This window comes from Pleurodeles waltl, chromosome 4_2 (genome assembly GCF_031143425.1).
Source record: "Pleurodeles waltl isolate 20211129_DDA chromosome 4_2, aPleWal1.hap1.20221129, whole genome shotgun sequence".
NCBI lineage: Eukaryota > Metazoa > Chordata > Amphibia > Caudata > Salamandridae > Pleurodeles > Pleurodeles waltl.
This window is the reverse complement of record NC_090443.1, coordinates 97,016,228-97,041,974: the sequence shown is the minus strand read 5'-3', so window position 1 is coordinate 97,041,974 and position 25,747 is coordinate 97,016,228. Positions and strand designations below refer to the sequence as shown.

Genomic DNA, 25,747 nt, shown 5'->3' with positions numbered 1-25,747 from the left:
GGAAGTTTGATTGTAGGCGTGCTAATAATATGAGCCAATGTTTAAGAAATGTTTCCTTTTGAGATGTACATCTCATAATGCAGTTGGTGAGGGGGCAGAGGGAAGATTTCTCTTACTTTAAGAAATGAGCTAGCGCTAAAGATTTAAAACATTATGGGGTATATTTAAGAAAAGTTGCACCTCTTCGCGCCCCCTAAAGCCACCAAGTGTGTGCCATATTTAACATACAGCGCACCACAGTGGTAGTTAGGGAACTAGCAGCAACATTTTTTACGCTCTGCCAGACTAGCATAAAAAATTGTTTAATCCTGCAAAGCACCTAGAGGCCCTTTGAGAACAATGGGAGCCATCATGTTAACGCCTGCTCTGTGCAGGCATAAAAAATGCTGAAGAAATGGCGCAAATAAATCTTTTAGACTTCTTTGCGCTGTTTTTTCAGCCCCCCCTAATGGGGGAAAGCCCCCCTTGCGTACATTATGCCTGGTGCTAGCACAATGTGGAGCAAGGGGTTACAAAGTGCTGTGTGGCAAAAGCCACTTTAGCACCACCTTAGTGTCCAAAGAAATTAGGCTATGGCGGTGCTAACATGGCGCTAGGGGCTCTTAAATATGCCCCTATGTTTTTGTTTCTGATTTGCCGACGCAACCATAAACATGATGACACCATGCTGAATTTACAGAATCTATTGATAACTTTCATGAACAGTGTATACAAATCCCTGGGTCTTGGGATCTGTTCCTCTGTTGATGAGATGGCAAAAAGCAATTCACAATGACAGTGCCTGAAGAGGGAGAATAATTGCTGAATTGGAACTGTTCTGGAGGTAGACCAAAGTGGCCCACAAGTTGACAGAGAAGTGAATGGCCATTCTGTTTCATTCCTGGTTGATACCTGAGCTACTCATTCAACAGTTTGTTCTGTAGAAATCCCAAACTTACCCCTCTCAGGAAAATAAGTCCAAATTGTAGAGTTCAGTAATAAATAAATTGTTAATCAAGTTTCAGCAAATGTTCCAGTCAAAATAGGGCACATGGGATGTATGTAAATGTAGAGGAAAAATATATTAAGCTAGACGCAGGCCCTTATTACAAGTCTGGTGGTCATGGGACTGCCAGACTCGCGATGGCTGTCGGACCGCCGCCAAATCAGCAGTCCGGCCTCCACATTACGACGTGGCAAAGGCGTCATGGTCTGACCGCTGGCACCAGCAGGTTGCCACCGGTCGACAGCCTGGAGGTGCCGGCGGTCTTAATCCGCAAGGGCAGCGCTGCGCTGGGGATTATGAGTCCCCTCTCTGCCAGCTTTTGCATGCTGGTTCCACTGCAATGCAAAGGCTGGTGGACACCGGGCACCGGGGCCCCATGGGGGCCCCTGCACTGCCCATGTACCTGGCATGGGCAGTGAGGGACCCCCATGGACAGCCTGTCGTGCTTTCGGGTGCTGTTGTACCCAATGCACCACAATATTGCAGCTGGCTCAATTATGACCCGGCGTCAATGTTGTGTTGAATTTCCTGGCTGGGCCAGGGGGCAGAAAAGTTGTTTCCGCTTGCTGGCCCAGCGTGAAACTCATAATAGGGCCAGCAGGTGGAAACCCGAAGTGGTGATTTTCCGTTCTAAAGAGTTCGGTGGGCAGCCTCTGCCACCTACCAAACTCAAAATGAGGTCCTCAATGTTTCAACGTATGTGTAAATATTTGCATAATCAAACCCATGCAGTAAGAAATAATTTGGTTCTGTTAAGAAATGTTAGGAGAACACAGGATGTTGACGTGTTGTTGAAGATTTTATGTAGTTGTAATCTAGTTTGACATTTAAATAATCAGGATAAGAAAACTGTTGCCATCATGAATCACATTGGCAGATCAGAGGACCCATTTACAAGAATACAATCAGACTTTATTGAGATGCCACATTGCAATGGTCAGAGGTATATCCTAGTAATAGTCTGCCTTCTCTCAAAATGAGTCAAAGCATTTCTCACCAGTAGAGCAGATAGCCTTACAGTTGCATAATTGTTGTTGACGGAATTCATCAAAGATTTGGGCTCCTGACTTCTTTTGAGACTGATTGTGGGATGCACTTCACAATTGAAGTGTTGTCGATAACCTTTGCAACTTTTAAAGTAAAGCAAAGATTCCATTGGAGGTATTGACCATAATCCTCAAGTGAAGTGGAGCGGATGAAAAACACTCAAGAGAATAAACTAGCAAATGTTTGTGCTTCAACATGTTTAAAGTAGCTTGACACACTTCCCCTTGTGTGAATGAATATGAGAAGTACTCCAAACAGTAATACAGGCCTATCACCCCACAAGGAGATCATAAGCAGAGCAATGAGACTTGCACATGTACCTTCACCTGCATTAGTTTCAATAACTGATGGCACTGTTCTGGGATATTGTAAAGGACTGGCTTATGTGGTGAAATTTGTCTCTTACTAGATGAATGCAGCCACAGAAAACTACAAGTACACGCCCTGCCATGGTTTGAGCTCCAGAGACTGGGTATTTATCTGGAATAAGGTTTGCAAGGGCTACCCCCGACGAGCACTAGAATGAGTCTTTTCAAGTTATATTTACTACCATAGTGCATTTAAGTGTGCATGAGTGCCTAGCAAATACACACTGCTCACACAAAGAGTGAGTGTAGTTGAAGGAGTGGATGAGACAAGAACAGATGATCAAAATGCACAGTCTGATGAAGAAGATCACAGCCAAATCCAAGTTCACAGCGTGAATTGAGAGGGGGTGGAGGGGTGAAGATTTTTCTGTAATTAGTGAAGATTAAGTAGAAAGTCGAAGGCAATTGTTTAAAGTGACCCAAAGTTAAGATGAAGAGCCTGAAACTTCTAACTTCCAGTTATGAAATGTTCAGAGTAAAGAGCTATTGCAGTGCGAAAGAGCAAAGCGTGGGTGGCAGCAAAGAGAAGGAGTTTCTGATCAAGGCAGTAACAAGTTACCATTGAAAATCAGAGTCAAAAAGACCTCATTTGGAAGAAGGAAATTTGCTTTGGAAAGAGCAGCGGGAAGAGAGCCTGAGCCCACTATAAGCTCAGGTTTGAGTCAAAGTCTTGAGAAACACAGAAAACAAAAAGCTATCACTGAAAAAGAAAGGGTTAACGAGATACCCAGAAAAAGAACTTGCAAATAGAAACACTTTCAGCCAGAGAAAAGTCTAAAGAGGCATTTAAACTGGGAAACTGATGAGAGTGCTAGAAGGCCAGCTGAGTTCCAAATCAGAAATGTGGCTCACCAAGGTGGATGTATCTAGCTACAGTATCAGAGGATGACACAAATGAAGAGGATTACTTTCAGATGAATAAGTGCCATAATACTTTTGAGAGTGGATCAAATCTAAAGAGTGACACTAAAGAAGAACCACCTTCAGAGTGAACTAGAGACTTTGAATACTGAGTTTTGATGAAAATCACAAAACATAGACAGGGGAAATTTGCTCAAAGACTGAAACAACTGAAAAGAATGACATACAGAGTCTAGTCCCATTTTGAAGAAGCCCTTTTTGATTTTTTCCCTTTTACAAGAACTGAAAAGTGAATTCTAATTGCTCTTTTTTTAAATTGTTTTTTTATTGTTGCTTAGTGAAATAAGAAGAAAAAGAAGAATAAGAAGACTTCAAAAGACTAATGGCTGATTAATAAAGTTACTAACAGAGTTTTTTGTGATTATTTAAAAATTATTCAGAGGTGGGAATTTGTAGTAGCTTTTTTTAAAATGTGGAAATATCATGTGACAATTATTTAAACAAAATGAATGATTTTAATGATGTATAAGGTCGTAACTAATGTATTAACAATGTTGCCCTTGTAACAAATTTGCTATGTCACTTTGTATTGTAATTAATACTGTAAAGTAGTTATGCCACATTTTCATGTAAAACACCATTTCTTTTAAAAAAGATGCAGTGTCTGGTGTTCTGCTCATCATGCTCCTGCTCATACCTCCTGCCAATCAGTGTTCTGGTGCAAGCCATCTCTCCCCTCATTTCCGTGGAGCACCAAGTGAACAATGTAAAAGATTTAAAGATGGGAACTGTGTTAGGAAGTGTGTATTGTGAATGAAGCTTCCATTGTGTACTTAAGGTATCATTTTCAAGGACTTCCACTGGAAGTTCTGCTGTAGCTGTGCTAATTCTACGAGCCATTGTTTAGGAAATGTTTTCTTTTGTCTTCATACATCTCGAAAGTGCATTTGCTGAGGGAGGAGGGAGAAGAATTCTCTTACCTTAAGAGATGGGTTAGTACTAAAGATTTGAAACATTAGGCTGCTGTTTCTGTTTTGCCAATGCGACCCCAACAATGATCATACCATGCTGAATTCACAGAATCTATCAATAGCTTGTGTGAATTGTCTATAAAAATCTCCGGATCTTGAGATTGGTTCCACTGTTCCCCCCTTTTCAGGGACACTTTCCATTTTCCTCCTGAGTTTGACTCTTAGGGCCTGATTTAGATTTCGACAGATGGGTTATTATTTCCTGTGGGATATATATGTCAGCGGATGGCATATCCTTCACAGTTGTGACGGAGTAACCTATCCGACAAAATCTAAATCAGGCCCTTAGGTTTTTGTATTGACTTGAATTAGGGTTTTTAAAGCCTACACACGAGGGATATGCATAGCAAAACAACATGGAGTGTGTAAAGCAAATCTGTAATAGGCTAAATGCCTTAGAGATGGAATTGCATACCCTAGAGCAACAGTACCACAGTAACCTCATCACAGAAACAGACATCCACACCAAGTTAGATTAGTTTAATCAAGAGGCAGAAAGGGAGATCAAACACATGTATAGATTCACCACTGACGGGGCATATGGTTAGGTGGATCGCTCAGGCAGAACTCTGGCCCTGCTGTTGGGGCAGAGCATGGGTTCCCCTGTGGTGACACAGCTAAAATTGAAGGTGGCACTATTCTACAGGAATAAGAAGGGACTGTACAGGAATTTGTAGAACACTACACCAATTTGTATGCAACACACAGTTGTACCCCTTCAGCAGACTACCCAACTTACTTTGCCCAAGTTACACCAGCTTGGCTTAATGGGCCTTCCCACGGGCGAGTCACCTGGTGGTGATGGATTCACGTCTGAATTTTACAAAGCCTATGGTAATATATTGGCACCTAGATTTCATCTTCTATTTGCTGGAGCATTAGAGAAAGATACTCTCCCTCCTTTCTTTCAGGAGGCAATCCTAATTACACTGTTAAAACCTGGTAAGCAACCACAGTATCCAGATTCTTACAGGCCACTCTCGCTTATATACACTGACTCAAAGATATTTGCTAAACTCCTCCTGAACATTAAAGCCACCCCTCAGGTCCAGAAGGGGTCCTGATACTATTTTGCGCTGAATTTACATTAATACGAAATGCATTGTTATGTGTATTCTTGTTGTGTCTGGCGATGTTCTGTGGTGTTGGTCAGTCCGCACAGATGTAGCTTTCGCAGGCTGATATTGTCTCTTCTTAGCCAATATGATCAACTGATTATATTTTCTACCACATACATTCTCTACTATAGTGCAATGTATTGTTCTTGGAAATATTTAATGATTTGTTACTTTAAATGCTGAAATCACTAAATAAAGAAAATAGCTTTGCAGTGTGGTAAGAGAGTATATTGCCATTTGTTAGGCAGTACTGTATTATAAATTTGCCGTTGTGCTCTGACCTGGCATTAGTGGGTCTGTAGAAGAAGTATTTTGGTTCTCTGACTAGAAAAAAAGATAACCATCCAGACTAACAGCACCATGTGTTTCTTGTGGTTCGGCGGCAGTGGACTACGTGATACAGCTATATAACTTGAACTGATTTCAGGATAATGTTGGAAAATATTGGGAGTTGGAATGTTGCTGAATGATTGCAGATACCATTTTGAGGTCAAGAAGACTCAAGCCCTCATTATGATTTTGGCAGTCAGCTGAAAACCACGCCGGCGAAGGCGGTAGTACAGCCGCCAGGCCGACGGTGAAGACCGCCATATTATGACCACGGTGGTAATCCCTCCCATATACAGCCAATGGACCGCTTGAACCACCAGTGTGGTCCAGCCACCGACTGCGGAGGTTGCCATCTTCAGCCCGGAGGAACACCATTCACCGGCCGCCACATTATGACATACCAGACCGCCAGGATTTCCAGGGCTGGACCACCGCCAAGAAAAGTCTGGCGGAAACGACCCATATGAAAGGAGACACTCACTTCCAGGGACACTGAGGGATCTGCGGCCGCCATGGACCCCGAACTGGAAGTCCTGCTGATGTTGTACCATGCAATGGGAGTCCAGGAGCAGCGACGTCGACGAAGACGACGATGGTGAGTACAGCCGCTTTTACACCAGGGAGAGAGGGGAGAGTGATACATGCACAGCACACACAATACACACATACCACACAAGGAGAACAATCCGCTGAGGAATACAACATCCATATAAGCCCTATGAAAAAAAGTCAGGACAAATACCTGTGAGGCAAACACTGTAATAGGCCGGGAATATCACCCACAGCAAAACACAACATATAAACAAAGGGCCATTGGCCAGTACAAAAGTGTCCATGCCACTACACAGGTCAATGTGAGAGGCCCAACTAGACTCCTGACAGCAAAGGGACATCAATGTTGGGGGCAGGCATCTCAGGGGGCAGGGCTTGGGTGGGTGGGGGAGTTTTGACTTGGAAGGGGGACCTTTGACTTGGGTTTTTGAAGGGGGTGTGCTCTTGCTCCTCTGTTTGGGGGGCTAGGGAGTGGGTCTGCGGGGGTGGGACTGGCTGCCTTGTGTCCCAGAGAGGAAGCCTTCTTAGCAGGAGGTAGGACATTGGAAACACTAGGAGAGCCATGGGAGGACTAGGAGTTGGAGGGACTGCACTCGGGGAGCTGGACTTTTCATTTAGGGGCAACACAGGTTGGGTCAGGACGAGGGAAGAGGTCAAGACGGGCAAGGAAAAGTTTCTTAGGTACAGTGGGGCGGACTGTGGGAGGCGGTTTGGGAGTGGAAGTAAAGGAAGTGGTCGTAGGATGTTTAGGTGTGCTGGCATGGGTTGGAAGTGCATGCAAAGTGTGCGTGTGTAAGGTGGATGACTGTTGAGTGTCTGAGTGGGAGCGTTTATTTGTTTTGGGAGTAGAGTGGGAAGACAGGGAGGGAGAGGACAAACATGTCGTGTGCATGTATGTTGGGGTGGTGTCTGCATGTGAGGTGGGTGTGCTGCATGTGGTTGTGATGGTGACTGCGCATGTGGTGAATGGGGTGCTAGTCTGCGTGTCTGCTGTTGTGGTGACTGTGGGCAAGGCTGAACAGGTGGCAGGATCGGGGAATGAGGGTGCAGTGCTTGCAGGTGTGAGTGCTAATGTGACTGTGATGGAGGAGGTGGAGGGGAAGACAGTGGAGGCAGTGGCTGTTGTTGTGTGTGCTCCTGTGTGTTGGCTGTGTGTATGCTTGTGGTGTGATCTGTGCTGCTTGTGCTTGATTTGCGTGTCCGGTCTCTTGTCTTGGATGCATGCTCGTCTGAATGTGTGCTTGTGATGGGTGGGGTAGAGGGCTCTAGGCCTGGCTACAGGTAGTTGGAGGGGGGGACAGAAGAACTAGGGACACTGGCTGCCCTCACAGAGGAGGTCAGAGTCTAAAACTATCTCTTTAGGCCAGCCAACGTGAATGCCCTCCAGGTAGGCATTGCATTCCGGCATCTGGGATGCCAGCCCCTGGATGACATTCACGATGGTTGACTGCCCTACAGAGGTGGATCTCAGGAGGTCAATAGCCTCCTCATTGAGAGCAGCAGGGCTGACTGGGACAGGGGCTGAGGTGCCTGGGGCGAAGGAGATGTCCATCCTCCTGGGTGAGTGGGCACGGGTAACTGGGTGGGGGGCTACTGGGAGGGCAGTGCTGGAACGGGAGGTGGCAGAAGATGATGTAGCCGGGGTGGTTCCAGAGGGGTCCACCACCACCAAGGAGTTCCCATTGGAGGAGGAATCAGAGGCGGTAGTATCAGCTCCTGTCTCCCCCGTGGTGCTCCCCTCGCCCTTCAACCCACTGGTCCCCTTGGCATCGGGGGTCACTGCCTCCTCGGTCCCGTAGGCTGCAGCTCCCCGACTCACTGCGGCCCCTGCCCCTTCACCACATGATGCTAATGCACACAAGGAGAGGAAAAGAAAAGGAGGGAGGGTGGTGGAGAAAGAAAGGGAGCACAGGGTCAAAAACAGCAGTAACAGCACATAAGGCAAACATATCACAATAACTCACTGGTATATAACACTATTCAATAACAACCACAAAACCACATCATTGCCTGGGATCAACAGCTGTAAAGAACTCAGTAAAAACTACCATCTGCACACCTACTGTGACTCACTAATCAATGTCTGCCAGTTGACAAATCAACAAAGACCCCTTAGGGATCACTTATAACCAGGAACAATCCCAACATTCATATTAACATATGCAGCACTTAGGAGAACATCCTTTATTATTTAAACAAAATATATACTTTCTTCATATATGTACACACTATATACATCCCCCATCATGACAAAAAAAGAAAAAGGACAGAACAAAGTGCAAATGAAACAAGTGCTTGTGATTCAAGAAAGAAGAGAGGATAATAAATCTCCCATTACACCAATCCAAGAAACACTTAAAAGACTGAATAGCAGCCTGTTGGTTGTTCCTTCTACTATACTGAATCAAAATATTATTTTAAACAGGATTAAATCCACAGTTGTTTCCTCCAACAAAATAAACCATCAACATATAGCCATGTTGCATCCAAATTACCTAAAAGGTGCTCACCTGTTGATCTGGAGGCCCATACAACTGTCCATACAGGGGTAGGACCCCATCCACGAGCTTCTCCAGTTCTTCGAATGTGAAAGCTGGAGCCCTATCCCCTGTAGCACAGGCCATTGTGGGTGCACTGCTTGCAGAAGAGTAGTTGACAAAACATGTAAAATGTGATGGTAGTTATCACGTCTCACAACTGCGACGACATCTGTGTAGCAGTATGACAGATTAATGAGAATATATGGTATCAGAAGTCCGTTTGCATTTAGAGTTCACCAGAGGAGATCCCAATTATTAGTTGGCTGAAATGTATGAGACAGCTCTATTTACTGTGATGTTGTATGTTCCTATCCTTCCTGCTATCACACACTTGTGATGTTTTGTGTGTACACATATCAACAACTGCGGAGGAGGAGGCATGCACCCCTGTACAGAACCCTAGTTGGCTTGGCTACACTGGAGGAACGTCATATACTACTCACCTATCGTCTAGACAGCCCCAGTCACTGAACTGTGTCAACAACTGGAGCCGTATCTCACTCTTGCTCTTCGTAGTCCTATTACCACACCTTGTACAGTACAGGTGCTGTCCGTGCTCCACTTCCTGGCCAGTGGATCATTTCAATTGACAGTGGGCTTGGCTGCAGGTATGTCACAACCAATGTTTTCTAATGTGCTAAGTAGAGTTTTAACAGCCTTGCTGAAACACATGAGCAGCTATATTACATTCCTCCAAAGTGATGATTTGCTCACTGTTAAGGCTGCTTTCTATTTAGTAGGACACATTCCACATGTAATTGGGGCCATTGACGGGATCCATATTGCTTTGGTTCCTCCCAGGATAAATGAGCAGGTGTTCTGAAATAGTAAGAGTTACCATTCTATAAATGTGCAAGGTGTGCCTTGCTGATCAGTATATTTCTCATGTTACTGCCAAGTTTCCAGGATCTATACATGATGCCTATGTTAAGAGGAACAGCAGTATCCCATAGATGGCACAACTACAGTGAGAGAGAGAGAGTCTGGCTCATTGGTGAGCATGATGATTCACACTATGCATGTCGCAGTAGGTTACCTGGAGTTGTTCTCTCTGCTATTGTACACGTATAATGTGAGTTTCTCACTATTTCCAGGTGACTACAGCTACCCAAACCAATCCTGACTGTTGACACCAGTGAGGAATCCGAAGACAGGGGAAGATAATCAATACAATGAGGCACATGGATGGAGCAGAGGAGTAATCAAAATAACTTTTGGCCTACTGAAAGCCAGGTTCAGGTGCCTCCATATTTCAGGTGGATCCCTACTCTACTCCCCTGGAAAAGTCTGCCAGATTGCACTGACCTTCTGCATGCTTCACAATTTGGCCCTCAGACGGCATGTGCTATTTCTGCAGGAGGAGGGGAGAGACAATGCACCTGTGGCAGCAGAGGAAACTGAAGACAGTGATAGAGATGGGGAGGAGGATGTAGACACCAGGACACATCTTATACACAAGTACTTCCAATGACAGTCAGGTAAGACTGTAGTTCTGTCTATACCACCATGTCAATGAAGTGTGGCAGTTATGATGTACCAAACTCAAATGTGTGTAATCTGTACCCTGACACTGTACCATCTGTGGTAAGTCATGCCAGTGGTATGATGATTAAGAAAAAGCTGATTTAGCCTATGCACTGTGCCAGCTGTTTTGCAGTGTCAAATATATGCCCATGGCAACATGTGGCCTCGTTACATACAGTACTTTGCATTTGTTGCTAGGTAGTGTGAGTTTCAATGTGCTTACACAAAAGCTCTGTGACTTCATTGTCCCTGACAGTTTGGCCTGGTCTAGGTGTACCAGAGGAACGATTGGCATACTGACAACATGGCCTGGAGAAAACTGTGGTGCCTTGTCCTACAAAGGCTCATGTTGCTTTCCTTCTCTTTACTGCTAATTGGTATGTGACAAATGGTTTCCCTTATTTCAAATGCTGGTGTGGTCACTACAGTGAAATCATGGAATGCCTACAGACTGCTTTCAACCAGTTTGGTGGATTGTGACTTGTGGCAAGGACTTACACTGGTAATGTGTACCCCAAGCTGACTGTATATTCGATGGATTCCACATTACATTATATTTGCACAGGATTATAAGGGTCAAGATAATGCATTTTGATAGTATAAAAGCACAAAACCTTCAGTTGTGTTTAAGTGTGTTTATTGAATTTACAAATATGAATGGATAGTGTAATAGAGTGGGGCGATGGTGGATGAAATCTTCAGTGTAGTGGCCCAGTTAGTTTATATCACAGGTTCAGTATCCATGGGGCCATGGGACAAAGGAGCAGTGGCAGTTAAAAGTGTACAAGGTGTCTCATTGGCACACAAGGGAGACATGTAGGAGAGGCTCACTTCTTGGCAGTGTTTTTGGTCTTGGCTACAGTCCCTGGAGGATGTCTGGCTCGCAGGGAACTTTTGCAGGGTTGTTCTTCTGCTACAAAGGTAGGAGTGCTGGTGGTCTGTGATTTCTGTGGCAGGTCCTCCTGTCAACTAGCTGTAGCAGATGTGAAGGACTAGTCAGTACACTGGCTAGTGGAAGGGGCCCGCTGGTGTGTTGTGTACTCATGCATGATGGTGGCCATTTCACTGAGCATCCCTCAGTGGAGTCCATGGTGGCATTGTAGGTGTGCAACTGCTGCATGACCTCCTGGTGGTGTTCCAGCAGCCTCTGGTTCTCCTGCAAGATGGTAAGTGCCTGGGCCATCCTGTACTGGGATTTCTGGTATGCTCCCAGGACATGTGGCAGTGCCTCCTGGGCAGTCGGTTCCCTGGTTTGGCCAACCCCTTGGCACACATATATCCTCCCATTGGCCCTGACCCCCTGTGCCTGTGTCCCCTGAACTGTGTGCCTACTCCCACTGACACCAGGACCTTATTTGTCTTGCCTGGGAGGTGTTGGCTCCGATCCCTGTTGATTGACGTGTCCTGGGGCAGAGGTTTGGGGACATTGGGTGGCTGCTGTTGTCGTGGAGTCTGTTGTGGGGTGCTCTGGGGTAGATTGTCCGACTGACCAGTGGTACCAGATGAGCCAGGGATATCTTCCTGATACAGACATGCAGAGTAGCTGTCATCCCTGGGGCCTTCTTCTGGTGGTGGACTGTGTTGACAAGGCACATGCAGCCGACTGACATTGGCTGGGATACATGTGGTAATGTAAGATAGTTGTATACTTAATCCTCAGATAGATACTCTGCATTTATGAGTTACCAAATGGGTGACAGTTCTCCAACTGTTGTTTGTGATTGGTGATGCATTGTGGGATTGGTAGTGCTTCATGCTGACCATGCATTACTCAGGTGTGTGACTGATGACCTCGGAGAGATGTGCTGACAGTGAGTTCGGCATACAGGGGGAAATTGTTGAGGGTGGTTATGGGGGTGGTTCTGGGTTTGGGATGGAGTGGGTTGAATGGAGATAGGGTGACGGGGAGACATGCCATGCAGGTGTCTGAGGTGGTAGGGAAGTAATGGTACCTTACCAGTGTCCAGCCCTCCAGTTATTCCAGTTAGACCCTCTGGATGTTGGACAGCCAAGACCTTCTCCTCCCATGTTGTCAACAGTGGGGGAGGTGGTGGGGGTCCACCGCCAGTCTTCATGATGGCAATGTGGTGCCTGGATGCCATTGCATGCACCATCCCCTGTAGGTTTTTCCACATCTTCCTTATGTCGTCCCTTGTGCATGGATTGGTTTCCACAGAGTACACCATGTCCACGATTCTCTGCCGTAGGTCCATCTTCCTGGCAATGGAGATCTACTGGACCTGTGCACCGAACAGGTGTGGCTCTACCCTACCGATTTTGTCTACCATGACTCGCAACTCCTCATAAGTGAAACGGGGGTTCTTTTGTGGGGACATGCTGATTGTGTGGTTGTGTAATGTGTGTGTTTTGCAAAGGGTGGAATGTTTGGTGGGGGTGCAGGGTGTGTGAGTATGTGGGATGCCGTAACGTACTGACTGAGTGTATTGTGTGTGTTTGTTGTACTGGTATGATGTGTGGTGTGTGATGCGTGTAGGGTGTATAGGTGGCTGTGTTTTGTGTATGCAGTTCTGGTGATATGTGGGTTGGAAACGTGTTGCAGATTTTTGGCTTTTGCAAAGAATTGTAGGTTGTGTGGGGGTGCATTTTATAGTGCTGTTGGTGGGTGTGTACGGTGTATGTATGTGTATCAGGTGTGGGTTTTTCAATTTGGCCAATGTTGGCTTCTGTTGTTGTGGAGTGTTCAAATCGACCACTGCGGTCCGCTCCGCCAAATGTTTGTCGCTGTTGAGGGACGGATGTGGTGATTCGTGGGTTGTAATTGGGAGGCCGGTTTCTTGTAGGCGTGGCAGTGTGGGTGGTGTGACCAAATCTCTCCCGCCTTTGTTGGCTCTGGTGGTGTTGTACTTATGGATGCTTTCTGGCAGTTTTGTCTCTGTGGGTCATGATACGGTGGGCGGATTGCCGCCTCCACGGTGGTCGTTTGGGGGCCGTCAACACAGCGGTCTTCGGTAAAGACCGCCAAAGTCATAATGAGGGCCTCAGTGTTGGGTCTTTTGCATCTCTGTACCAACTAAATGAACTTTCCCCATAAATTCTAGGCCTGGGCGGAGATCACGGTGTCCGACTCCGTAGAATTCAGCAGAGTTGAAAAAAACTCTGTGGAATTTCACGAAGGCTGAGTTCCGTTACCCGCTGAGGCAGCCAGGCCCAACCCTACTCAGCGCTTCCGAGATCGGGCAAATTCAGGAGAGGGGCGTAAGCAGTGAAAGCTGCTGTTTCAAGCCTTTTGTGCACAGGCCTGTCCCTTGTGCAGTGAGCATGGGGCAGGCCGGTGCACAAGAGGCCTGACACAGCAGCTTTCTTTCGCTGCCTACGACCCAAGCCTGAATTTAGTCCTTGTTTGTGCATCAGTGTGCACAAACAACAACAACAACAAAAGAAAGAGATGAGGATTTACCTGGGTCTTCCAGGGGATCCTCCTCTCCTCGTCATCCGACGGCGACGAGTCTTCAGCAGCTGCCTATGCTGCACTGCGCTGCAGCCAAGTTATGGGCTACTCGGTGAGAACACACATTGTCTGCGCTTGTGCTGTGCATCCCATACCTGGGTGCAGAGTGCACCGGGTGAGCTCCACTCCGCTAGCGGGGCTAGAAGAGTCTTTGGATAACTCCGCTCTCGAAGCAAAGCGGAGCGCAGAGTTTCAAAAATTCTGTTATCTCTGACAGCGGAGTGGAGCTTCCCCCAAACCTCTACTAAATTTGTGAGATACCATTTATGGCGTATTCAGTAGCAGCTGGTGACATTTGAAAGTGGTAGGGCGTAAACGTTAGGGATGACGTATAAGTAGCGAGTGAGAGCTAAATTTTCTTTAGCTTTTTCTGTCATTATTTTGAAAAAAAAGTGTACCCCCATCAAAGGCATATGCACAAAATCACAAATACAACTGAAACACATGGCCACTGCCCTGTGCGCTCTGCAGAGAGGCACAGGATTGGATGGCCAACAAGATTTCTGAACACCTTTCTAACTCACACAAAGGCACTGAGAGAAACTCGGAGTGCCCTCAGACTCAGCTCCAAAGCTCTCAAATGGTGGGACTCAATTACTAATACTAACGAGAAAGTGTTTGTCATCTGCTCACATTTAGAACATTTGATCTGGTAGTTTCCAAGCACTTTTTATTCGGTTGTTTTTCATCAGCTCTATTTCCTAAAATCACATTTTGGCAACTGAATTCTTTTGATGTTTGTTTTAGCAATCCACTTATTTGTTTAATATTTCATGTACAAGGATTGTCACTTTAAATATTTTCCTATTGACACTAAAAATGAATGTGAAGAGAAGTCAGTCTTTTTTATTTTTTGCTATGCCACGAAAAACTGCACATCCTGCCTGAGTTCTCGATGCTCAATTTTCTCTTACGAAAACAAGATGAATCATTTCCTAGTCATAAAAAGGACATTTCTATCCTACATCTGTTATTTGTTATGCAAATTTAACAAACCACTCTGACGCCTACCGCATTCTCCTTTTTCAAACTTGCGGAATTAAAATGGAAAATGTTGTCAGATGCATTCTGTTACTGTAGCCTAACCCACTTCGACAGTTATGAGCAATCTCATTGCGTGACTAGAGAGAGAAAATGAACCTCTTGTGGAGAAAACTTTCTGCATTACTGGTTCATAATTGACATTCCACTCACTGTAGACAAATGCGCTGAACTTGTTTTATGCTCCCAAGCATTTCACTAATTATAGTGCATATATAGTGAGCTATTTCTCATTAGTACTGTGGCACTATTAGTTTTAATTTACTTATCCATTCACTCAAGATGCCACAAGACTGCACAGGATGGCGATGACATGACAGGCATTATGTACTCTCCCTTATAGATGAAGCAGAACATGCTGAGCAAGCCGATGATGTTCACAGTCTCCAGCAGGGAGCCTACGGAGCTGCTCTTGGCAACATTTAAAAATAATCTGGTTGTCAAACTTATTATAATCAGCCACCGGCTGAGGAGGGGTGAGACTGACCCACATGATGGAAATCAAAACCTGCATAGCTGAGCTGGCCCCAACAAAAGTGTTTGATCTATTCTTCTTATCCCAAAAGTCATGCAGCCTGGGAGCTTTAGAAGCCAACTTGAAAATGCGGATGATCTGCCCGATGAGGAAACGATGTACGAGAAGCAGACTGTGAAAATGATAGCAAAGAGTGGCTGACATAGGAGACAATTCGTCAGAGTGGGCTCTCCATATTAGAGGTGCAGGGAACAGCATGCGCACTCAAAGGCACTTAAAACACGCTTGTTGACCACTTCCTAAACTAACCAATCCAGGAGCTTCAAGCATGCGGCTAATAATAGTAGTAATCAGCAAGAGTGAAGCATCTGGATTGGCTAGAGCAGGCCGGGTCAGAGCTCCGAAAGGTACTGGAGGCTTGTGCTTGCTCTCCAAGGCTTGAATTGTCAATGTCGGGCTGGCCGTAGAAAGACAGCCGGCCAAACCAACATGTGCACTTCAAACGGAATAGGCCACTCCTCATGGTGGCCAAACTGCTGCCAAACAACAGCAATGATGCACTAGCCCTGCCCCCACACTCCGTTCGGCAGACGGAGTAAAAAATAAAATGGTAGTAAAATAATTCATGCTTTCTGCAGATGTGTGTGTATGAGGGGTGACATTCCTAAACTCCTATGGAGGAACCTCCACTGGTCTTATTCATGCTATTCTGTAGCTACCCAAACTTAACTGAATGAGGAGATGGATTGGGGGAGTATGGCTTACCTTGGGAAGATAGTAAAAGAGAGGACCGACCCACAGAAGCACCACGAGGACCACTATAGCCGTGAAGAACCCTGAAAGCTGAGGAAATAAGAAAATACATTAATACTGAGAAGGTACTCAGAGCCCAGCACTTACAAAGCCAGTGAGGAGAGTACAACTGGAATGTTGGATCATCGGGATAATTTAAAAAACGCCAGTGGGTCTGAAAGCTTACTAGGGTTTAGGTCAGTCCAAATGACCTTTCATATTCAGCACTGTTTGTAAAAATTGTCTCAACTTTCCTTTAGGCCAATCAATCTCTTTTTTAGAACAATTCTGTGGACAAGAATGGAGAAAATCTTTTCTGGCTTTCTGTCTACTTACCTGGGTGTTGGCACCAGCACTTTCTAAGATATTGGTAGTAGCCAGTGTTGCTGAATTGGGAAAGCACTTGAACATAGAGGAAATAAAGTTGGAGATCCCATGAGCTAGCAGCTCCTGTCAAGAGACAAAATCACAGAATCTAAGACATGGTACATAGCAACTGAAGAGGCTTCCAAAGACTCAGGGTATCAGAGGCTTTGCTTTGATAGCAAAGGGGAGGGTTTGATAATTTGTTTTTAAGGATGAGGCTTGGTTCAATGACCAATCTTTAAATGTTTCGGTACTAATGACATGAGACTCCAGTAGCATATTTTCATATTTCAAGTTTCCATAAAGTAACATTATAACTTTGAAAAGATTTGGGAAAACCAATCAGGAGAAGTTGGAGGGAAGAACTGAGAGACTTATAATGCAGCTTTGACACACAGTTTAGTACCAAGATTTTCAACAGGAAGTAAACAATAACATGATCTGATTCTGATTAAAAGGTCTGCTAAACCTTTGCAAGAATTTGACAAAGAATAGGTGGAGTGGGAAACACGCAGAACTGTGAAATTTGTGTGTGCCTCAGAGGTTAAGGCTGCTAAAGGTGCTCTAGTGTTGAAGACTCAGCAGCATAACATTTATAGAAATGTTCCTCAACTGGATGGACAGACCACATTTGATAGATCAACCAATTTCAGTTATTCTACAAGCATTTTTCCTTTTTTGTGCTCTTGACTCCAAATCCTAGTATTGCTTGGTAGTGTGTCTGTTTATTTTCTAGTGTTTCCTCTGTTTATTTTCTAGTGTTTCCTCTGTTAACATTTCTACAGATGGAACATTGAAGTTTTTTTACCCTCAAAATCTGTGGGCTGAATGTTATAGATAAGTCTGGAGAATACAAAGTAATGAGTCACCTATGGCCTAGCAGATAAGGTCTCAGATATGCACCCTAAAAGTTAAGGGTTCTAGTCTAGGTGAGTCTGTGGTCATTCACTGCTTTATTTTCTTTTCAACTGTAAATATTTAAGTAACATACTGAAAGGTGATCTCACGCGTACACTTAATTGACAAACACATTTTTCTTTTCTTTTCAATTTGTCTGGAAATATCTCATTTAAATATATCATTCACCATAGCCGAATTTACTCTCACTCTCAATCTCTCACTTTCTCTCTCTCTCACTCTCTCTCTCTCTCTCTCTCAGGGTTAGGGGGGTTGGCCAGAGGAACTGGTCGCAGGCCAGGCCCTGCAGCCAACCCCACTGTGCACAGCTGAAGGCATGCGTGGCACAAATTTGGGAGGTTATAGGAGGTTGGCCACGGGCCAGGCCCTGATATCAACTGCTGTTATGCACGACTGAAGGCCATGCACGACTGAAGGCTATGCATGGCGGTGGCTAGATTAACATATAGTAATTAACATTACTATAAATTAAAAAATATAGAAATTCACTGAAAAAACAAAGGAGACAGGGGTGGTATAGTTAGGAAATTAAATAAAAAAAACATGAACATTTGCTTAAAAAACCTAAGTCCATAGGGATGTTAAAGTTAGTCACTGCTAATTATTCCACAAATTAGGGCACTCATGACATATTTGATAACATCATTGATAAGACCAATGTAATATTTGAGTAACATTTTTGATGAAAACACTGTGCATGGCAGGGGCACGTGTTATAACTCTAACTATAACAGGTGAATTTCTATGGTTTTGTAAGTTCAAGATGTGAGCCTAACTATAACGTCCCTGTAACCTTTGTTTTTTAAGTGAATATATATATATATATGTATATATATCTATATTTATATCTATCTATCTACATATTTGCTCCAACTCTCCACCTTTTCACCTTTTTAACATTTGCAATAGTGAGGCAACTGTAATCTTGCAGCAATTAAAATATGTATATTTTGGGATTTTGGGCAGTTGCCACATAATTGATCAACTGTTGCATATTTTGGTTTCAGCAAAGCATGTCGCTGTTCATAAATTTTATTACTAAAAAGACACTGTTGCATCTGGCACCATACAAAAGTTACTTGATTATCCTTCATATGTTAATAGCTCTTCTTAGTCTTACAAGACGTGCTAATCTCTCCTAAGTGATGCTAATATCTATTATGTAAAACATAGCCTTCACATTCAGAACACAAGAGGCACACAGTAAATTGCAAGATTCGCATGGCATCTGTACATTTAAGTGAATACTATTTTGTATGCTACATGTGGAGTTTGTGAACTATTCTTTCTTTTTTTAAAGTCAGTATTTTTCAAATGATTTGCTATTTTATTCAAATACCTAATAATATAAAATGCCATTTCAGCTTGACAATATTGCCAAATAATGTGAAACATAAAGAAAATATTACCCTGTTCACATCTGTTGAAAGTGTATTGTGGTTTAGGTTCATATTCTCTGTGTACCCCTGCCACCTAGTGTTAGGCCGGATGTTTGCAAATTGTTTTTCTTTAAAGAGGTTTTTAATCATCAGATCTGTTGTGGCTCCTCTCTTAGTACACAGTACAATTTAGACAAAGATTTCAACTTAGATATTGTTTTGCACTCAGCATGAGAGTTGTATAAGTGTAGTGTAGTGTACTGTGTATTTTTAATTTTAAGTTGGAAAGAAAGCGAAAAATATCTCTGATCACTGCTGACTTCCTGGGAGTAGGATGCAAGCCTGTGTTGGAAAGTGGATTATTGGTAAGGACAGGTAAGTACCGATGCTTAGCAATAGGCCACTAACCCCCACTAGGTCCATTTAGGTCTCAATAAACTAATCCCAGCTCAACCCTTGGTAGCTTGGCAACGAGAAACAAGGCTTAACTTAGGGGAAAAAGGCCCTTATTACAAGGGTGGCGGTCATTCGACTGCCAGTCTCGGTGTGGCGGTCTTACTGCCGTCAACCCGGCGGTAAAGATTGCAGCATTATAAGTTGTGGGGTTTGGCAGAAGACAAACAGCCACAATGCCGCCTGGCCTGCCGCTGTGGTAGCACCGACGGGACCGGAGGTGAGCACCTCCAGCCCGGCGGCAGGTCCCAGCCTACCAGCCGGATTACAAGACTGCAGACCGCCAGGCTTTCCATGGTGGCCCCCCACCCCCACAAAAACGCTGGCGGTAACGCACCCGGCGATAGGAATCCTCATTCCTGTCACCAGCACAGACATGCACACATGTCCCCACACCTCCATGCACCCCCCACCCATCTGCACACTTACATACAGCCCCCCACCTGTCCACACACTTACATACACCCCCCAACCATACACATCCATCAAAACACCCCCACCCACCCTCCCCCTGCACCGCATACATACACTCACTCCTCCTGCACTGCATACATACTCACTCTCCCCGCACCCCTGCACTGCATACATACACTCACTTCCCCTGCACCACATGCATACACTCACCCGCTCTCCCTGTTCACTCACACAAACACGCACCCCCTCCCTGTCCACTTACACAGACACATGCACATGCACCCACCAACAAACACCCCTTCCTCCTCCCTATCCACAAACAATCACTCACACACACACCCACATCCACATTCATTCACACCCCCACCCACTCCACACATGCATACATTAACACACATGCACCCCCACTCACTCGCAGACTTGCACACAGACACCCCCACTCACTCGCTCACAAACATGCACTCATACACCCCCATTCGCACACACACACACACCACACACATGCACCCAACACTCCTCCCCCCTCCCTTTCGGACAATCACCTTACCTTATCCGGTGAGCTGGTCGTCGGAGAGGGGATGGGTCCTGGCGGTTTTGCACCGCCAGCACCACCACGCCAGCAAGACTCCACCAAGCTGTATTACGACTCGTAATAGGGCGGGCGGAGTCTTGCTGGTTTGGCGGTGCTGGCGATGCAACCGCCTCTTTGGAGTCGGACTTCCACCCATAAGTGGGCAGAAGTCATCCAACTACTCCTAATATGGCGGTTAGCAGACCACCAGCACTGGCAGTCTGTTGGCGGCAGTGGCTTTGACGGTCTTTCAAAAAGACCGCCGAAGCCAAAATGAGGGCTAAAGTGAGTAAAGCATTCAAATATCACAAAACAGTAATAAAAGAAAACACAGGAAATAGTTGACAAATCCAAAACCAATTTATAATAATAGGAAATATTTCTACCTTTAATTTGACACCAAAACAAATAGAATCGGATAAGAGGAATTAGAGATATGAATTTTTAAATAACTCATGTTTTTTAGCACATAGAAACTTAAAGCACTGCTCAGGGTATCTGGTCGCACCTCGACCGGGACAAAGTCAAAGTTTGAGGCCAACCACGATGGAGCCCTGCTCGGCTACAGCAAGCAGAAGGCCTCGGTCAAAAGTCTACAGTTGGACTTAGGGGTCATTATGATCCCTGGCGGTTCAGCCCACCATGCCGGCGGCGGGTGAAAAGACCACCACCGGCATGGCGGGCTGACCCGCCATATAAAGAACACATCGAGACCGCTATAGGCGGCCCTCCTCCACGGCCAGGCTGCCTCCGACAGGCAGCCTGACGGTGGAAGGAATCATTATCCGACAGGGCAGCGCTGCTGCCCCTCGGATAATGATCCCTACTACCACTAGCCTTTCCCTGGCTGGGAAAGGCTGGCGGAAGGGGTGATCCGAGGTCCCCCTGGGGGCCCCTGCACTGCCCATGCACTTGGCATGGGCAGTACAGGGGCCCCTGTGCCGTGCCCCATTGCGCAGGTCACTGCGTGATTTCCAGGCACTGATCTGCGCGACGGGTGCAGTTGCACCCGCCGCACAGAGGCATTGACGGCCCAGCAGAATGTACATAATACGGCTGGCGGGGTCCCAGGAGGACTGGCGGTCAGTTAAATGACCGCCAGAATGAACACGGCGGTAACACCGCCGTGTTCATAATGAGGGCCTTAGTCTTTTTCTTGAAGATTTTTCTCACAGGGACAATGTCACCAATACGATCTGATCTCCCTGGAGCCCTCTTCAGATAAGCGTTGCAGGAGACCTCGTGAAGGATTCTACCTTTAGATGATTTTTCAGGATGGAAATCTTCATACGGACCAGCGTTGAATTTGGATCCAATGTGCCTGGAGTCCTCCTTGGATAGGAAGTCCCGGGTAACTTTTTACGTTCTGACTTTTTTGTTTTTTGGAGCTTTTTCTCTCCGACGGCTGACGGCCCTCCACAGCAAGCCGATTGCAAGTCGACGTCATTGGATTGTCTTTCCAGGAGCACCCGGTGAAATCCTGAAAGTCTGGCAACTTTCAGTTAGAGTTCTAAAACTCTTTCCCTGAGCTAGATAAATTAAATTCAACAATGGCAAGTTGTTTGATTTATTATAACAATGAGTTTGATACCAAACTTGGAATATTTAGCTCCTTTTGGGACTTTATTGATTTAAAATAAAGTCTGCCCATTTTAGCCTATGGAGCCCATTCACTACAATAAGGGAAAACCGAATGTGGCTATTTTTCCTCACCAGGGCTTACAAAACATATTTTATAAGGTTCCCTCTTATAGTTACACTGCATCTAACCCTGCGGGCACCTAGGGCACACGTTAGGGGTGACCTATATGTATAAATAAGGTAGTTTAAGATTTTGGGAGTACTTTTAATTCCAAAGTCGAATTTGAAGGTAACTTTAATTTAAAAGCAGCCAGCAAGGCAGGCCTGCCTTTAAAATGACACTGGGCACCTCAGCAGTGCACCTATGTGTGCAGTACCTATTCTGGAGTACCTAAACCTACATGCCCTATCATATACTAGGGACATTTAGGTAGGTTGATACTGCCAATTATAATTAGACTAATTTGCATTTCCACTTTACACAAAGCACCGGCCCTGGGACTGGTTAGCAGTACCCAGGTCACAGCCAACAGTCAGGAATCACCAGTATCTGTCCAAAACATTTGGGGGTGACCAGGGCAAAAAGGAGGACTTTCCTACAACCTGTGAATATACAGCCTTTGCTTCGACAGCTGTACACACTAAAAACAGATGGTTATAGGATAGCACTTTCCATTCACAGCATGTGTGGCTGTAGATACACATGGTCTATGTAGACTGAAAAGCAGTATCTCCCCAAAGGGGTGCCTAAGGAGTAGAAAATGGAGACGTCTGGGGAAAAGATTTTAACACAGTCAAGCCAACTAAAGCCAGAAGATTGGCTGGAATTAACAAAGAAAAGTGTATAGTGAATGTGTGTGGTGTTGATTAGGCCTGGGCGGAGTTCACGGAGTTCTGCTACGCGGAATGCCGCAAAGTGACCAAAAAACTACACCACGCTACGTGGAATTCCGCAAGTGGTGGAGTGCGTTAGGTCACCCTGTTCACGTTGATTTTTAGTGTCGGGTGTTTGTCCAGTACAGTAAAAATCAGCGCGAATGGCACCTTGCGCAACGCTAGAGGGTGCTGCTTCTTTTCTGCCGCTCGAGAATATTTTCTACTCGAGCGGCAGCTTCCTCAACCTGAACTCAAGGGTTCTTAACGCAAGTGCTAGTGACCATCTGTGACTGCCCGCATTGAGAAATCTTGCCGTGAGGTGGTCTGAAGTAAGATTTTCCTCGCTTGCAGTCGCCAACTTAACATTGGCGAGCATGAACGAGGAAAAAACTCTGCTCTGCTCTGCGCTCTAAGCCTAGTGTGGATTGCGAAAAACTCTGCAAACTCTGCCCACCCCTAGTGTTGATCAGGTGGCAGCTTTACAGATGTCTCCTGAAGAGATGTTACAGAAAAATTCCATATTGACTCCTTTTTTTACATGTGCAATATGTTCTAGCAGGCAAAGACAGTGTGTGTCTGGCTTTGGCATAACAGGGTTGTACGCATTTAAGGATGCACCCCACAATGCCTGACTTGGAGATGGGGTGTCAGATGTGAGGTTTAGCAAATGCTACAAAAAGTTGCTTTGTCTTAGGAAAGTACACACGTCTGTCTATGTAGTACATGAGGGCCCCACTCAACTAGTGTATGCAAAGTTTTTTCTGCTAAGGAGTCTGAGTGTGGGAAGAAGATAGACAGCTTGATAGCTTGATTAATGGGAAAGGGTGAGACTACCTTTGGCAAGCATTTGGGACTGGTTCTAAAGACCACCCTGTCTCTGTGGGCCTGAATGAAAGGTATTTCTAGGCTAAAAGCTTATAATTCACCTGGGCGTCCGGGGAAGATAATTGCTATAAAGAAGGCCACCTTCCATAACAAGAATTGCAGATCACTAGCATGTAGTGTTTGGAGGGGTGAAACCACGAGCCATGTAAGAACTACTTTCAAGTTCCACATAGGAGCTGGAAGCATTTTGGGAGGTATAACTGTCTTGAGGCCCCCCATGAAGGCCTTAACGATATAGATTTGAACAGGGATACATGTTTATTGTTCTGCATGTATTAGCTACAACTGCAGCCTGATATAGATGAACTGCAGCCAGATATAGATGGATAGAAGTGTGTGCTAAACCTGCCTTCTGGAGATGTAACAAGTACATCTATCAGATGCAGTAGTTGACAAGCCTTTTTTACTTTTCTGCTTTGCAGGTGGACATAGTGGTCTGGCGCACCTCATACAGAATGAGCATACACTCCTCTCGGATCCTAAAGTATTCAAGCTCTAGGACCTTGGGAGCTAAATCATTGTGTTGATCTGTTTGAGCTTTGGGCATCTGAGATGACCTTGGTGCTGAGTGAGAATGTCTAGCCTCACTGGGAGTTTCTTGTTTGGCCTAACCAACATTTCCAGGAGCGTTGAATACCAGAATTACTAGATCGGCGTCACTAAGGTGAGGGTCAAGGATACTGTCTAATTTTCCTCACCACAGATGGAATGAGAGAGAGGAGGAAAAACATAAGCAGATATCTCTAACCATTTCACCCATAGAGCATTGCCCATTGACAGTGGATGCAAGTACCTGAGGGCAAGGTTTTAGCATTTTGCACTTTCAGGGGTGGTAAACTGCCTCACTTGATGGAGTACCTTTGGATTCAGTTTAGTGGCGGGTTCAGTTCTTATTTGTGGGCTTGTTAATGTATCCTGCTTTGCAAATTCACAAAGTCATTGTCCACCCTGACAAATGCTCCACTAACAGATGAATGTTGTTGCAAATAGCCCAATGCCAAATGTACTGGACAAGTGCAGACAGCTAGTGGAAGCAGGACCCCCCTGTTTCTCAATGGCCCTCCTGTTGTCTTTCTTTGTAAGCACTATCTTGCCTCTGATAAACTTGCAGAAAGCTGTTAGGGCAAGCTAAATAGTCAAGCGCTCCAAGTAGTTGAGGTGACTCCATTAGCATTGTGCTTTCCAGATTCCTTGAACAGTCATGTGGTGGAGGTGAGCTCCGCACCTTATGAGGCGTCCTAGGTAATGTGCACCCAATACAGACAGTTGAGGAAAGGCCTGTTGAACAACAAGTTGTTGCTATTCCATCATACGAAAGTAGGTTGAGTTTTGACCTTTACCTACACTAAATCCTTCCATTGACCCGCTGCTGGAGATCATTGCCTCACAAGGCAATCTTGAAGTGTTGCGCATGTGCAGCCTGGCATGTGGGACAATGACAATGTATGAAGCCTTCACCCTCAGCAACTTCATTACCATTCTTATAGTAAGAGGATGTCCTGTTTGAAAAATACATGCTTCATCCTTAGCAACCTCTCCCCAGGCTGGTAGGACAATACCACCAGGGCAGACTCAACCTCCTGTAGGATGGAAAGGAAGAAGGAAGTTCTTATATAAAGTTTGACTGAACAAATGTTGGGATCCAGAAGAAACTAAAAATACCTTGTGGAAAGTGTTGGGATGGTCGAGGAGAGCAATGACTCAGACCATCACCTTAGGCAAATAGTTTCCTCCACTATGGTAGCCTAACTGGTCTTGGACATTCGTCAGGGGCAAGGATCCCTAATGGATTGGCCAAATTACCTGAAGCAATAAAGAAAAAGGCACCTAGGTGAATCCTACGTGAAAATGCATACACTTGTACTCTATTAGCTAGGACAATTAGCTCCCTAGTCTGGGAGGAGATGTTGTCCTCTGTAGTCACACATTCTTCAAGAGGACATCATGCGGCTACACCTATGTAGACTACATTGCCTTTCAGCTACTGTCCTATCTAATAGGGCATGTAGTGCTGGTAGCCTAGCCATTGTGTGGATCTTTGAGCTCTGAAGCCACTTCTAGTCAGGTGCTCCTGAAAGGAGGACCTTGTGGTGGAAGAATGAACCTCACTAATTCGTTTTGCTGTGTCCCTTTTGATCTTTTCCAGTACCTCATCAACCTAAAGGCCGAAG

General features: G+C 45.3%; 1 protein-coding gene across 2 annotated transcripts in view; it reads right to left on the bottom strand.

The window, feature by feature from the left end:
- The window catches only part of LOC138292306 (solute carrier family 26 member 10-like), a 208,009-nt gene that overhangs the window by 86,850 nt on the left and 95,412 nt on the right, over nt 1–25,747 (bottom strand). For both annotated transcript variants that reach the window (XM_069230842.1, XM_069230841.1), the window contains exons 8-9: nt 16,470–16,583; nt 16,107–16,184 (exon numbers count right to left, since the gene is read on the bottom strand). In XM_069230842.1, the coding sequence (XP_069086943.1) occupies nt 16,107–16,184; nt 16,470–16,583 (192 nt within the window). The remainder of the gene's footprint in view (nt 1–16,106; nt 16,185–16,469; nt 16,584–25,747) is intronic.